Below are 14724 nucleotides of genomic sequence, written 5' to 3' on the forward strand. Positions count from 1 at the left end.
TAAGGGAATTAAATTAAGGAAAATAGTGAATATTCAATTATGTGAGGAAATAATTGATTTTTTCCCTAATTTGGTGAATTAATGTGGTGATGCCACATGGATGGCTTAGATTAAATCTTGGAAGCTAAGTATGGAGTCTTAAGAGTGACACATGGCAATGTGTGGTCCAAGATAAAAGAGAATTAAATAAATGCGAAAAAGAAATGACAAATGATCATTCTTGCATTTAATGAGAGGCATGATTGTGTTGGATTAAAAGAAAATCCAAAAAAAAATGAAAAATGGTCAAGCATTAATGATGGAAAATGGTCCTATTAAATTAAATGGGAAAGAAATGGTATGCCTCTCAAGTGGTCTCTCATGTGATGGGATGAAATTAGTCAAATTAAATAAATAAGGAAAATGGCTAATTTTGGAGTGGAAGACCAAGATGATCCAAGGGTGGAGATTTGCTCTTACAAATTTGGAAGAGATCCAAGGAATGGAATTAAAGGTTCTATGTTGGCATGGATTGCCAAATGGGTTTGGAAATTTCAAGAGAAAGAGGATGAGTGGTGGAGATTTAATCTCCAAATTAAATTAAAGGCTAGGATTAAATCCTAGCAAAGCACTTGAATTGTGCTTGTTCCAATGGTTGAGATCTTCTCTTGGAAAGTAAATGAAATCTAATGGATGAGATTAAAGAAGGCAAAAGCACATGGATTGTGCTTTCTTATGTGGTTGGGATTTTCTCTCTAAAAGTAAAGGGAAATCAAGGACTAAGATGAAGCCTTGAAATTGAGATATCAAGACAAGAGGAGTATAAAAAGGGAAAGAGAGCTTTATGCTCAAATTTTTCCATTTGAAGAGCTTGGAAGGAGAAGTCTTCCAATGGAGAGAAAGAAAGAAAGAAGAAGAAGAGAAGAAAAGGAAGAAAGGCAAGTATTCTTCCTTAGGGTAATATGTAAGTTCCTTTTGTTCCATTGAATGGTAACTTAGTTTCTTTAAAGTTTGTTTCAATGATCTCTTAAGGAGAAGAGTTGGAAATGAAGCTAGGAAGTTCTTGAGGCTTCAAAGAATGAAAAAGGTAAGGGATAGCCCCATGGGATGGTGGCTCGCAAGATTGTAAGTATGGTTCATGAGCTAATATGTGTGCATTGGCATGTTGTTTGTGTTCAAGGACCTATGGCTATGAGGTTGTATGGGGTAGGGTAGGTTAAAGTCTCAAACCAAGGGGGTTGTGACTTGTGAGGATGTGGAAGCCCTAACTTTGTTGCATTACATGCATTGATATCACATTTTATATTCATGTTCATACTTATTGCCATTGTACTCTTACTGAGTTTAATAGCTCATGAGGTTTTACCGTCACATATAGGTTGTCAAGGCATGGGAAAGTCAAGGCAAAAATGGGATAGCATGTGGATGCATGAGAATGAAGATTCAAGACCACTGTATGGCTTATGGAAGCCTATTTTGTTGTATTTGATTTATGTAGTAATAAGCACCCTGAGTGGTTGTAGTGAGTATTTTTTGTTGTGTAAGCTTTTGTGGAAAAAAAAAAGTGGGTATTTGATGTATGTTGTGGAAGCATCAAGAGTTTTGTATAAACCTTATTTATGGAAAAATGGAGGCAAAATTGAATAATTGTGAAGTATATTTATTGTATTTGTATTTTAGAAAATTTGGGCTTAAAAGTCCAAAAGAAAAAAAAAAGGTTGTGAAGCAGCAGGTGGCAAGTAGCAGTCGCGCGCGGCTAGGCGGACGTGGGTGCACGCGGCCCGCTGCCAGTGCGCAGCTAGGCCTCGAGGCGCTTCCCAGGCCTCGCCAGCCAATTTTTAAAAAAAAAATAGAAATTTGGAAATTTTTGGGATTTGGGCCATTTTTGGAATTAAATTTCAGCCCCGAAGGAATTTTCGGAATAATGGGGTTTTTGGGAAATTTCAAGGAAAATTTCCAAAATTTTGGAAATATAAAATAAGTGAATATTTCCCTTGAAATTGGGGAAAATGAGAGTTATTTTGGAATTGTTGGCTAAGGAAAAATTTTGGAGAGTTTTTCAAAGAAAAGATCTGACCCGAAATTTTCTATGAATTTTTTGGAAAAAGAAAATGGGTTTGTTGTGGGCCAAGCTATGATGTTTTCTCTAAGATTCAAGGCCTTGGGTTTGAGAAGCTAAATCGAGACTCTAAAGTGTTGTGTTGGGATTCTGGGCCAGTCATCCTTGGCTTGTTTTTGGTCGAGCTAAAGAAGGACGATGCTCACTCTAGATATTGGATTGGATCCGCTGTGTTCATTCGGCAGTTTATTTTCAAATCCTTGAGTGGAGTGAAGGGAAGAGCGAAGCCTAGTTCTCATCTAGGGCGTTTCTCGATGAGATATAGCCCGATCCTTCAACATAATTGCAGTGACGAGTGGATAATCCGGTTGATTATTCACGAGTAACACCCGTAAGTGAGAGCAGGACGTTACAACAACATATCCAACATTTATCCCACTATATGGGGTCGGCTACATGAATTCTAGATTTTCATGTATTTCTGTCTTTTGTCATATCTTCATTTAGGCCCGTACACTTCGTATCAAACTTTAATGTCTCTCCCAAAATCTTCTTGGGCCTGCCTCTACCTCTTTTTTTGACTAATTGTTCCATTTCATCAACTCTCCTCACAAGAGCGTCTCTTGGTTTTCTTCTCACATGACCAAATCATCTTAGTCTAGTCTCTCTCACCTTCTCCTCAATTAGCACTACTCTTACCTTATTAGGAATAACCTCATTTCTAATTTTATTTTTTCTTGTATAGCCGCACATCCATCTTAGCATCCTCATCTCCACTACGCTCATCTTTTGCTCATGCTGGTATTTGACTGCCCAACATTCTGAGTCATACAACAAAACTGATCTTATAGTTGTCCTATAAAATTTTGCCTTCAGTTTTAATGGGATTTTACCATCACATAACACCCCCGATGCATTTCTCCATTTTAGCCAACTTACCTTAATTCTACGCATGACATCCTCGTGAATATCTCCATCTTTTTGAATCACTGATCCCAAATATCGAAAATGGTCTTTTCTTTGTATGATTTGGCCTTCCAATTTTATTATAACATCCTCCACTCTTGCATTCTTACTAAATTTACATTCCATATATTCTGTTTTCCTTCTACTTAATTTAAATCCCTTAGATTCTAAATTATTTCTCCACAACTCAAGCTTAGTGTTCACTCCCTCTTTTGTTTCATTCACCAACACTATGTCATTTGCAAATAACATACACCATGGCACCTCTGTCTGAATGTGTTTAGTGAGTTCATCCATTACTAAAACAAATAAATATGGACTTAGTGCAGAACCTTGATGTAAGAAGGAAATTTTTATTTCTCAAAGAAAGTACACATTGGATCTACTAAAGAAGATAGGTAAGCTTGGTTGTAAGCCAACTAACACACCCTTGGAACTCAACTGAAAAGCTAAGGAGGTTGGGGCAGAAACATTAGTTGATAAAGGTAGATACCAAAGATTAGTGGAAAGGCTGATTTATTTATATCTTACACGACCTGATATTACATATGCAATAAGTGTAGTGAGTCAATTTATGCATTCACTCACTAGCAAACATCTTAATGCTACTTACCATACCCTAAGATACCTTAAAAGAACTCTTGGTAAGAGTATTTTATTCAAGAAGAATGAAGACCGAGGAATTCAAGGGTTTGTGGATGTTGATTGGGCAGGTTCCTTAGAAGACAGTAAATCCACCTCCGGGTATTGCACTAAAGTATAAGGTAACCTTGTGACATGGAGGAGCAAGAAACAAAGTGTAGTAGCTAAAAGCAATGCTAAGGAAAAATACTAAGCTATAGCTCAAGGCATTTGTGAAATAATATGGCTAGGGAAGTTCATGGAAGACCGGAAGGTACCAAACACTAACCCTACAACTACAAGGCTATATTGTGACAGCAAGTCTGCCATCAGTATAGTAAACAATCTAGTCCAACATGACTACATGAAGCATGTGATAATTGATTGACATTTCACCAAGCAAGAGATTGAAGATGGTATCAATCTGGTATATATCCCTACAGGCCAACAAGAAGTTGATATCCTCACCAAGGCAATGAACAAACAAGGTTTTGAGCTGATTAGAGGCAAGCTATGAATTAAAGACAATTATTCACCAGCTTAAGGGGGAGTATTGAGGAAGAAATCTCAGCGGAAAGAGGAGAATCCCAAAGTTAAGGGAGATAAATCTGAAATAAGAGGAAGAAGATCAGGTTGAATAAAAGAGGATAAAGACTACGGCTGTTCCTAAGAATTAGGGGAAAATTTCTCTCCTTATCTGTTGTTGAGATTGTATTTTAAATTCCTAAATTTTAAAGATAGATGATAGATAGTTTTCTGTATTTAAAGGCATCATGTAACCTAGTAATGTGTGTGAAACAGTTAGTATCGTTCACCCCTATTACTTAGTGTGTTATTCTTAAATTCTCTAACTTTGTTTGTTGTGTTTTGCATCGAGTATAGCCTAGAAGATCTAGAAGAAATCAGGAGAATTCGAAGAATAATCCAAGTGGTAGAAATAAACTAAGTTATGTTGTATGTATGAGGGGTATATTAGACTTTGTGTAGTCTAGTTTTAAGCCCTATTTGTCTATAAATAAGAGGCATGGGGAGGCAGTAGCGATCATCATTCATTTTACATGTTTACGAGTGCTGTAAAAATTGAGAGGAAAGACTAGAGAGATAGTGCTTTGAAATCTTAGTTGTATTGTACTTGTGAGAGAGGGCATTCTTGTATTGATTCCTTCAAGACTCTTAGTGGATTGCTCTCAGGACTGAGGCTAGATGTAGGATCACGAACTATGATCTAAACCAGGATAAATGGCTTGTATTCTTGTGTGGTTTGCGTATTCTTTCCCTATTTCAATTTCTGTACTTGTTATATTTTTTTCCTTTGTGGGATAAAACCATGTGTGTGTGTGTGGCTATGTTTTGGTAAGATTGAGTGTTCCCAGTGCTCCCAATTCAACATTGTTCACAAACATTTTGTCAAGCCATCAAGACTAATTCAATAAAAGGTATGCAGCACTTGCCTGGGGGGAGGGGGGGCACTCGCGTGCGCACGCGTGAGAGAGAGAGAGAGAGAGAGTCATCTTAACTTACCAAAGAATGAAAGGAAACTAATAATATGTCATCTAGAGCTAAATAGTCAATAATAGGGTGAGCATTGCAGAAAACATGTAGACAACTGAGACCTAACCTCATCAGCAGTAGGCCATTTGTTGTCACTGATCTCCAAGGTCAACTCAAAACAGCCACCATATATATAGTTCCAATCCTGCATACCACCATATATAGGATACCTGCAGCCACGTTTACAGATGAGAAGAAAATAATGAGGCCTACTGATAATGATTTGGGAATTTATTAAATATAGAAGAAAGCTTTGAAAGCAATTAATACAAAACAACATATTCCACTAATCAAAAAAAGAAAAGGAAAAAGCATCTATTACACATGAAATTCAAGGGATTTACTTTTAACTGCCATACCAAGATGCTCCATTTGTAATTCCTCCTTTAAATTCCTCACTTAGAGACATGTTATGGTGAGAGCGACTATATATACTTGCCAAGAACCTGAATGTGTCGTCATCAGGACACCCATAGTAATTTCTCCTGAAATTGATCCATGTGGAAATACAAACTCAAAAGGTTACTTCAAAAACATATAGAGGGCCGTAGTAACAAACTTGGAATCACTTAAAAGTGTATGCAATGTAAAGAGATGCAACCATTTATTCATGCCAGCATATGGCATGCCTATTAAAGTTGTGATTGTTGTTGTTGTCGTTACTTGTCTTATAATATCAGACATTCTAGAGATTATCTAGCAGTAGAAAGGGCATTCAAACACAAGCAATGTTTAAAAGATAAGCATGATAAAGTCCTATATGCTAATACTTTGGAAAATCAAAGCCTTGGCTTGAAACAGCCCGTGTAGACCTTTTTCACCTAGGTAACAGCCCAATGACTATGAACTTTCAACATGCTGCAAACATATCTCAATCACTTACAAACAACATAGATGGAAAATTAACTGCTCCAAATAAAAAGTTCCAGAAATTTTAATATGCAAGGAAGAAAGCTAGCTTGACAAAGTGAGCTTGAAGCTGAGAAATCATGTTGCTAGTTTAACATTCCTTAAATCTCCAGGATCTTGACATTATAATAGGAAGGAGATGGACAAATACAGAACTAGAAGGATTGAGCACAAAGCATTGAAAACATAGATTCTTAGATTCTTCTCAACTTTCAAATCTAAGACAGACAAAAGATGAATGATCAACATCAAGAATCTTACGTTTGGTTATGAGTTCCATCCCATGGATAATTAGCAACAAGTGCTCCCTGTAAACAAGAAGAGACAGAGCTTCAGTTGTCTATATTTAGCGAGAATGTCTATAAACTATGATTGAAAACACTATTTTGCTCACTCAAGAGTCAGGACTCTCTCCCCCAAGCTAGGAAAAACCGTGTTACCAAGCGATGATTCAGCCATGGTGGCCACACTCAACAAAATGGTTCTTCAACTAACTGTTTAAGCTTATTAAATTTTTAAATTGGACATAGTTAAGGTTAATGAAACACAGTTTCACAAAGATGTTGGAGAAAGAGTTCACCAATTTATAATTGAAACAGGTCAAATTACATTCAGTATCTTGGTCAGAAAGAATGAAATTTTTCATGCCACAAGTTTTGGTATGGAAAGTATAATCCATTGCAATGAAGAGTTGATTATCATTTCAATCTGTATTGATGAAGAGTTGATAATCATTTCTGACCCTGCTCATCCTATCAACTTTATAACTACAACATTATTCTCCTTCAGATTAAAGATCTAACTCTATTATGTCTATGATCAACAGAGATAATAAAGTTGAGTTACAAACAACCAACAGAAGTTCAGATCTAATTAGAACATTTGAATTCCTCCCTTCTAAGGGGGAAATTATCTCTACTATCAACACAAGTTTTTCAATGATAAAGCTGAGATACAAACAACCAAAGTTGCACATAATCTTTTCAAAATTTTATGAAAAGAATATTACCATTCCCAAGTAAAATGCACCATCTTGAATGGCAATAAGAAAAATAGTTCATCAGACAATAGAAACAAAAATCACTCAATAAAGAACTGCAAACTGAGTTTTTCTGAATCTAGTTGTAGAGACATCACAGGTTATGATATCCAAGCATCATAATATAGTAACTATGAACATTAGGAATGAGATGGGAAATCAAGGAAATCTTCCCAATATCATTTAGGACAGGTACAGAACATAAGAAAAGGGATAGCCATGGAGAAATGCAAAACTCAAGAAGATTTATCAAAATAATAAAAAACTGAAGATCTTCCAAAGAACTTCCTCGGGAAAGAGTATCATGCATATTTAACCTTTTAGGTTAGAAAAAACATGTAATGGCAGCAGTTCTCATATATACAAAGGAGACTTCAAGTAAATCACTGGAACAAAATTTGACAATTCAGAGAGCTTGCGGCTATCACTTACATGATTAAGCTTAAAAGGGTAAATTTCCAATAGTAAGATATCAAAAGGGAGAGAAAAATAAATTTAGAAACCTACAGGATCATACCAATATTGACTGACAGTAACATAATAGTAATGGCATCTACATACATAAGGTTTGTGGAGAAGAATTTTGTATTACCCCATGCAGACTTGCAGATGCAGTGAAACGTATCTCTTCCAGCCAGTTCATAATTGCTTTTGTTTCAGGTTGTCGCCCATCCACATCATCATTCATAGGAAAGAACTGTCATTTCATGTTAGTCAATAGTTCTTACAAATTATTTACAAAGAAAGCAGGGAATAAAAAGTCAACTAAATGAAAACAGCCCTAAAATCTTTTCAAAAGAGTAAAAATAGTAACAGAAAGTATGATTCAATTTTCTTTCAATATACAAAGTAACAAAATGATAATATTAGCCCCATCATGTGCAATTTAAGTACAGCATTGATTAAGACTCGAACCAGACAAGCTGACTCTTATGACCAAATCCTTTCTGGGGAAGAAAACTAAATTTATTGTAGCAATAGACAGTGAGCTTACAATGTTTATATAATATAGAAAGATGCACGTGTTCCAAAATTTAAATTGTTGCTCTAAAAGTTCATGTTCATTTGCAGAGTATGTCTTTGATGACCGAATGAATGAGAAAAAATCCAACATTTTTTCAGATGGCCACCCAAAAACAGAAGACCATCATTCTTTCTTTGCCAAATTATACACCTCTTTAGATTTTCTTCATTAAAAAATTTATGCCAAGTCTTGTGGCAAGCTCTCTTAGTTTTGATTTTTTCTTGTACCTTTTTTCATTTTACCACAAAGATTCTTCCTGATTTGGGACTTATCCCTTTGACCCTCCTAGAATCAATTTTTGTCACACGTTGAATAACAGTAGTCATTTCAATCCATACATGGTTTGCCTCTCCTTCCACGGTCCAATCTCTTTGGCCACACACTTTTTCCTTGAAAATAGTTGGTTTTGACCTTTTAAACATGCCTTCCAATGTAATATGTAAATTCAAATTTGCCCAGCCAAGTAAAAGATATTCTAGAAGAAGTTCATCTTTTCCACTAGAACTTTTAGCAGACTAGATAGTTATATAACATATGAAGAAAAAATGAAAGTCAAATACCTGATCTGGAAAATCACGATTCAGATCAATGTTGTTTGCATTACCACGCCTCCTTAGAGAAAAACCATCCGGATTCATTGATGGAAGTACATGAAGGTGAACATTTTTTATTATCAGTGTTGCCTATAATGACCAAGCCAATTCAATATTAGTTAGACATTCAAGGGAGACATCCTGAGTTATGGACTTACAAAAGTGTTAAAAGGGAAGTGAAAGTTATTTATTCTTATAACTATGTCCCGTCCAAAAGAAAATAAGTAGGGCAAAAATATAAAAATGTCTGCTAGAAGACATGAAGGAAATATCTCAGCAATTTTTCAAAAAATTAACAAAGCAAATCATCCAAAGTACATACCTATACTTATGATCCACAGGTTCTAGCTTTAAGGTCAGATAGTGCAAAAAGATTTCTTTTTTCATAATTATTATAAGGCAAAAAATAATTCTTAGATAGGCTTAGCTGGGTAAAAAGCAGACTGCAACAGAACAAGAAAACTAGAAGCTTATAAGAACTACAAATATAACAGCCATTATCTGCATACAGAAAAAAAGGCATCATGAAAAGAAGTGCAGTGTGCACTCCAGGCGCCTAAGTGTGCATACACTAACAATTAAAGGAAGAACTGTATTTACGAATCAGACAGAATTGCAGTTTCTGCAAGATAATAAAATTCCAGAAAAAAAAAAGGAAAGGAAGAGAGAGAGAAATGAAATCATCTCCAGCCCAAAGAAAGCTCGTTACAAGGTAGATGAAAGAAATAAACTACAGAAAGAAATAAAGTACAGAACAAGCAATAAAAATTACCAAGGGATCCTTCATATAATTATCACACAGCCAATTTGCTAGAAGTAACAGAAGCTCACGACCTACAGGTTCATCCCCATGAACATTTCCAATGAACTGCAAGTCCAGGATATTTAGCAATCAATCCATAAAATAATTTCAGAATCTATGGGTCTCAAAAGACAATTGATTGAAATAGCATAACTTAGATGTGCCAAAAACGTAAAGCTACTAAATGCCGCCAATAATGCCCTAAACCCCCTAAAACTGAAAAACCACAACACATCATATATAAATGGTTTCCTATTTTAGCATAAAATGGAGACTGCTTTAGATTCCCACAAATTTCTTTCATATTCATCAATGACTGGTATTTTGCCAAGTTACATATGAGTCATATGACAAGATATAATTTATCAGGGCATCAACAATCTACAATTTAAAGTTATTCTCATGCACTAGTAAGAATCTTGGGGAAAGCCAGCAGAAGAGCCTGCATGTCATTTCACAAAATTGCTACTTGCCATTAATTATTCTATAACAAGGGGCCCTGATTGCATGCCGTAAGGTGTCACAGGTCGGAAATTATGATGAGCCATGCAGGTAGAAATGTAGAGCCACTTGCATGCTTGGGAACAATAAAGTTGTATATTAAATGTATGTCAGCTAAGTGCTTGAAGAGCATTCTTGAGCAAACGTATGCCTATCATGCTAGGAGACCTTTTTGAAGATTAGGTATTTTTTCCTATTTTGATAATTAGGTTGAAGCCACTAGGAATCCAATGTAGTTGAAAGAAACAGAATCAAATTTTTAAGGCTCTTATGACTTCTCAAGCAAGAGTTACGTTTCCTCATGTTGCATAGATCATAGCTCAAAATGCATATCAGGAGGTCCTAGGTATTGACTCTTTACCACTCCTCATAACAAGTAAGATATTGGTGCTATATAAGTTTCCAAGGTAGGCAATAACTTAAAGGCTGGCCATAGCTTACCACAAAGGTGTTATTATCCCTGTACAAGTATAACTGTATAAGATCTAGCTAGCAATATCATATGGATGCCCAGGAAGGCCGACATCAAGTGATGGCACTAAGGCAAAAATCGTGGAGTGCGTTAACACTATGCTACCAATGTGTCATTAGCAACATGCATTCTAGGAAAGAAATGGACTATTGGTGCTCCATCTAGCAAACTTTGTATCATAGTAAGAATTTCTCTCAAGTTCAACTACACCCTGGAAGCCAAGTAGCTTGGTTAGTGTCAAGAATTAGGAAAAATAATCCTTCCTTCTTATTTCTAACTCGTGGGTAGAGCTTGATTTATACAAGACTCTTTACAAGATTAGGAAGTTAACTAAAAATAATTATAAATCCAGATTAGGAACTATACAATTTTAGGATACAACCAAATTAGGAAACATATACTAATCTAGAAGATACAATTCTACTTTTAGAAAGTATATACAATCAATCAATCATCAATCAATTAACACTGATTGAAACCTTCCATCAATACCAGCCGTCATCTTTCCCAAGTTAGGAACCAAACCCTAGCTGTCGTCACCTATTACCAAAGGAAATCCTAGTTGCCGACAATTAGCACAAGTGCGCTTTAGTAACATGCTTAAGCTTGATGCATGTACAAAATATTTCAATGCATGACATCACATTCTTAAACGGGAGCCATGTTGTGAGAACAAAATTTGAATGAGACACACTTGCCTTGCTCCTTGCCTTCTGAGATTGAGTGGTTTGTGTCTAACGTGTCACAACAAATCATGCATGTTTGGGCCTTTTGAGCTTAGCAAGTAGCTGTAGCATGTTGCTTGCTAATGTACGTTGTTATGTTGCTTCGTTGGGTGAATGCCATTGCCAAAAGTCAAGATGGAGCCTTAAGACATGTGAGAACTAGCAAATTACACAAAGTTGGGTTACAAGTGATAGGCACACACAGAATGACATGCAATGCAAAGATCCCAAGGTCCTAGACCTACACACATACTCTTTTTGCCTTGATATTTGAGTTGGCAAGACTCAGTCATGACACCGTCACCTTGCAAGTATGTTTTTGCAACGTATTTGAGGACTTATCATGAAAAAAGAAAGAATTTTACAACCAACCTAACTCATCAGCTCATGACACAAAGTCTTAGACTTGTCCATGAAAACCCTCTAAATGAGCACCTAAACACAAGAATGCGTTTAAAGGGTTGTAACACCCTTACACACTCAACCAAATAACATTCACACACACCTCTGCTTGTGTCTGAGATCATCTCCTCATGCTCTCTAGAGCAAGCCACAAGATTGAGTTCACTTTGGTAACTACATGACCTCAAAGCCTTCTCAAGGCAATTAGTTTGTTTCATGATACCATCCACAAAACAATGCTGGTACACCTCCACAAAGAAGATCTCCATGGTGTCTCTTTACAGTAGGTTCCCTCAACACTGCCTCTGGAAGGCCTTAGGATTGAGAAAATGACCAAGAGGTCAAAACTCCTTAAAGATAGACCCTATGACTTGTGTATTAGATACTAGGGTTAAGGAATGGCCAAGGTGCTCAAGTCCCCTTTGAGTGTGACGTGACATGCAAGATTTACACCTCGACCAATTACAAAGAGAGAAGCATTTGAGGACAAAATCAACATTTTCCAAACATCTAGTTCTTGTCATGATGAGGACTATATACCTAACTCACTTAAAAACAAGGGTGGGGATCTTTTCCCACCAAGCTAGGCTTTACCAAAAAGGCTAGCCAGCCTGCTCAATACATCATATTCTTATTTTGTCAGATGCACCAATCTACTCACATGAGGACACATGTCATTATGCAATGTGTCACCAACATGCCTTTTCCAATCATAGAAAGGGACCAGAACTCCTTTCAACAAGGGATGATAAACTAATAACCAACATGCAATAAACATATTTCTTTCATCCTCTGCCTGTCTACTTTCAAGGATTGCCTTAGCCCTCTCCTAGTTCTACCCAAAAGTTGACCCTGTTCTTCAGCAACATTTGTTACTTCCTAGAAATCTAGACCAGCCTCCTAAGGGTGTTCACAATGCAGTTTGGGAAGTTTAACTCATTTTCAATATACCAAGCTGCATGTGCGATTTTTTTGTTACTCCAAACCGTGCAGTTTGGTTTGGTCCACGAAAACTACACCAAACCGCACCGCAAGGTCTGGTGTGGTTCAGTTTGTCCAAACTTAAATTGGGTTTATTGATAGACTTCATCTATTTGGATTTGAATTTGAGGAGTTGCCTAACACAAACAAATATATACATGGGTCCATAGGGAAGAACACCAAGAAAATAACACTGTAGAACTAGTAGCACGAGAGAAAGAATCACATAAATGAATCTATGAGGCAAGACCCGTATAAGATAAGCATCAAATCCAAACACCAATCATAACCAATTATTTAAAGTCAAGGAACTGAGATGAGGAATCTGGGACCGTGGAAGGTGAAGGGAATATGGGACCATGGAAGGCGGAGGGAATCTAAGCTTGAGATCCGCCACCATGGAAGGTGACTCTGGCGAAGCGTCAATGAGAGATGATAGCGCGGGGCAGAGGGAATCTGGGACTTGAGTCGGCACGCTTAAACACCTCCACCTTAATCTAGTCAGTGCGCTTCAAGGCCTCAGGGCAGCAGCGATCTCCTTGGACCACTTGGGCACCTTTGAGATGACGTCAGAGAACAAAGAACCAGAGACTGAAAGAAAGGGCCAAGGGGAGGATGTCGTTGTCGTCGATCTTGGTGCGACGAAGGCTGGGTAGAGAGGAAATGAGATGAGGGAGATTAGATTTAGGGTTTTAATGTTTTATATTTTATAATTTATTTTTTTAATTTTTATATTATTAGACTAGTCAAGCGATTCGGTTCTTAACCAAATGTGTTCTTCTCAAACCGCAAATCGCACGGTTTGAGGATTTCTCAAACCATGTCAAATCGTTCCCCTAAAAAAAACTGCACAGTGCAGTGCAGTCAATTTTCATGGCTTAGTGATTTTTTTGAACACCCCTACAGCCTCCCATTGCTAGTGGCAAAGCAACTTTGACTTGAGGAGGGGCTGTGGAAGAGACTAAGGCAGATCAGTTGTAGCCTCTACCAGTGTTGTTAAAGGCGCACCTAAGCGCACGCCTAGGCGCAAGGCCCCTCAAGGCGAAGCCATCTCGCCTTGCCATGCCCAGGCGAGGCGAGATCCAGCCAGGCGTGCCTAGGCCCTTTAGGTGCGCCTCCCTCAGGCGCACATCCATCAGGCACAGCTGAAAAATCAGCATGTTTTATTTTTTAAACATTTTTCTATTAAAACTTAAAGAGAAAGAAAATAATAAAATACAATATTGAAAAGTCAACAAAACTCTCCAGCTCATCTGATTTCTAGAAGGCCAAGAGACTATACCTCCAAGGCTCCAAAACTCTCTTACGCAACACTTTTTTCGCTCACGCAACACAGCAACTGCAACTCCTCAAGTTCTTCTCCAGTTTTGATTGAGGTGCTTATGCTTTTTCAAGCCAAGGTAACATATCAACAATCCCTTCTTCTTCTTCTTCTTCTTCTTCTTCTTCTTCTTCTGCTTCTTCCTCAAGTTCTTCTCCAGTTTTGATTGAGGTGCTTCTGCTTTTCTAGGCCAAGGTAACATATCAACAATTTCTGCTTCTTCTTCTGCTTCTTCCTCAAGTTCTTCTCCAGTTTTGATTGAGGTGCTTCTGCTTTTCCAGGCCAAAGTAACATATCAACAATCCCTCATATCAACAATTTCTGCTTCTGCTTCTTCTTCTTCTGCTTCTTCCTCAAGTTCTTCTCCAGTTTTGATTGAGGTGCTTCTGCTTTTCCAGGCCAAGGTAACATATCAACAATCCCTCCTCCTCCTCCTCCTCATCCTCCTTATTACGCGGCTGCTTCTTAATCTTACGTTGCTGCTATCCTTCTTCTTCTTCTTCTTACACGGCTGCTTCTTACGTTGCTGCTATCCTCTTCCTCCTTCTTCTTCTTCTCCTGCTATCCTTCTTCTTCTTCTTCCGCTGCTGCTAAAATTCTTCTTCTTCTTCTTCTTCTTCTTTTTCTTACGCTGCTGCTACTGCTAGCCTACTTCTTTTAAGTTGATTGTTGACTTAAAGTCTTAAAACTAACATTTTTTTATGGGTTCTGCTTAAGTTTAATGACATTTTTAGTACTATTTTGTTGTCTTTTAATTATATATGTCAAATACTAATTTT

The 14724-nt window shown here is 37.2% G+C and overlaps 1 protein-coding gene across 3 annotated transcripts in view; it reads right to left on the bottom strand.

Moving 5' to 3' along the window:
- The window catches only part of LOC127808960 (carboxypeptidase SOL1), a 90221-nt gene that overhangs the window by 60054 nt on the left and 15443 nt on the right, over nt 1-14724 (bottom strand). For all 3 annotated transcript variants that reach the window (XM_052347713.1, XM_052347712.1, XM_052347714.1), the window contains 6 exons: nt 9514-9609; nt 8709-8831; nt 7717-7821; nt 6347-6393; nt 5536-5661; nt 5244-5346 (listed from right to left, as the gene is read on the bottom strand). In XM_052347713.1, the coding sequence (XP_052203673.1) occupies nt 5244-5346; nt 5536-5661; nt 6347-6393; nt 7717-7821; nt 8709-8831; nt 9514-9609 (600 nt within the window). The remainder of the gene's footprint in view (nt 1-5243; nt 5347-5535; nt 5662-6346; nt 6394-7716; nt 7822-8708; nt 8832-9513; nt 9610-14724) is intronic.

This window comes from Diospyros lotus, chromosome 8 (assembly GCF_014633365.1).
Source record: "Diospyros lotus cultivar Yz01 chromosome 8, ASM1463336v1, whole genome shotgun sequence".
In the NCBI taxonomy this organism is placed as follows: domain Eukaryota; kingdom Viridiplantae; phylum Streptophyta; class Magnoliopsida; order Ericales; family Ebenaceae; genus Diospyros; species Diospyros lotus.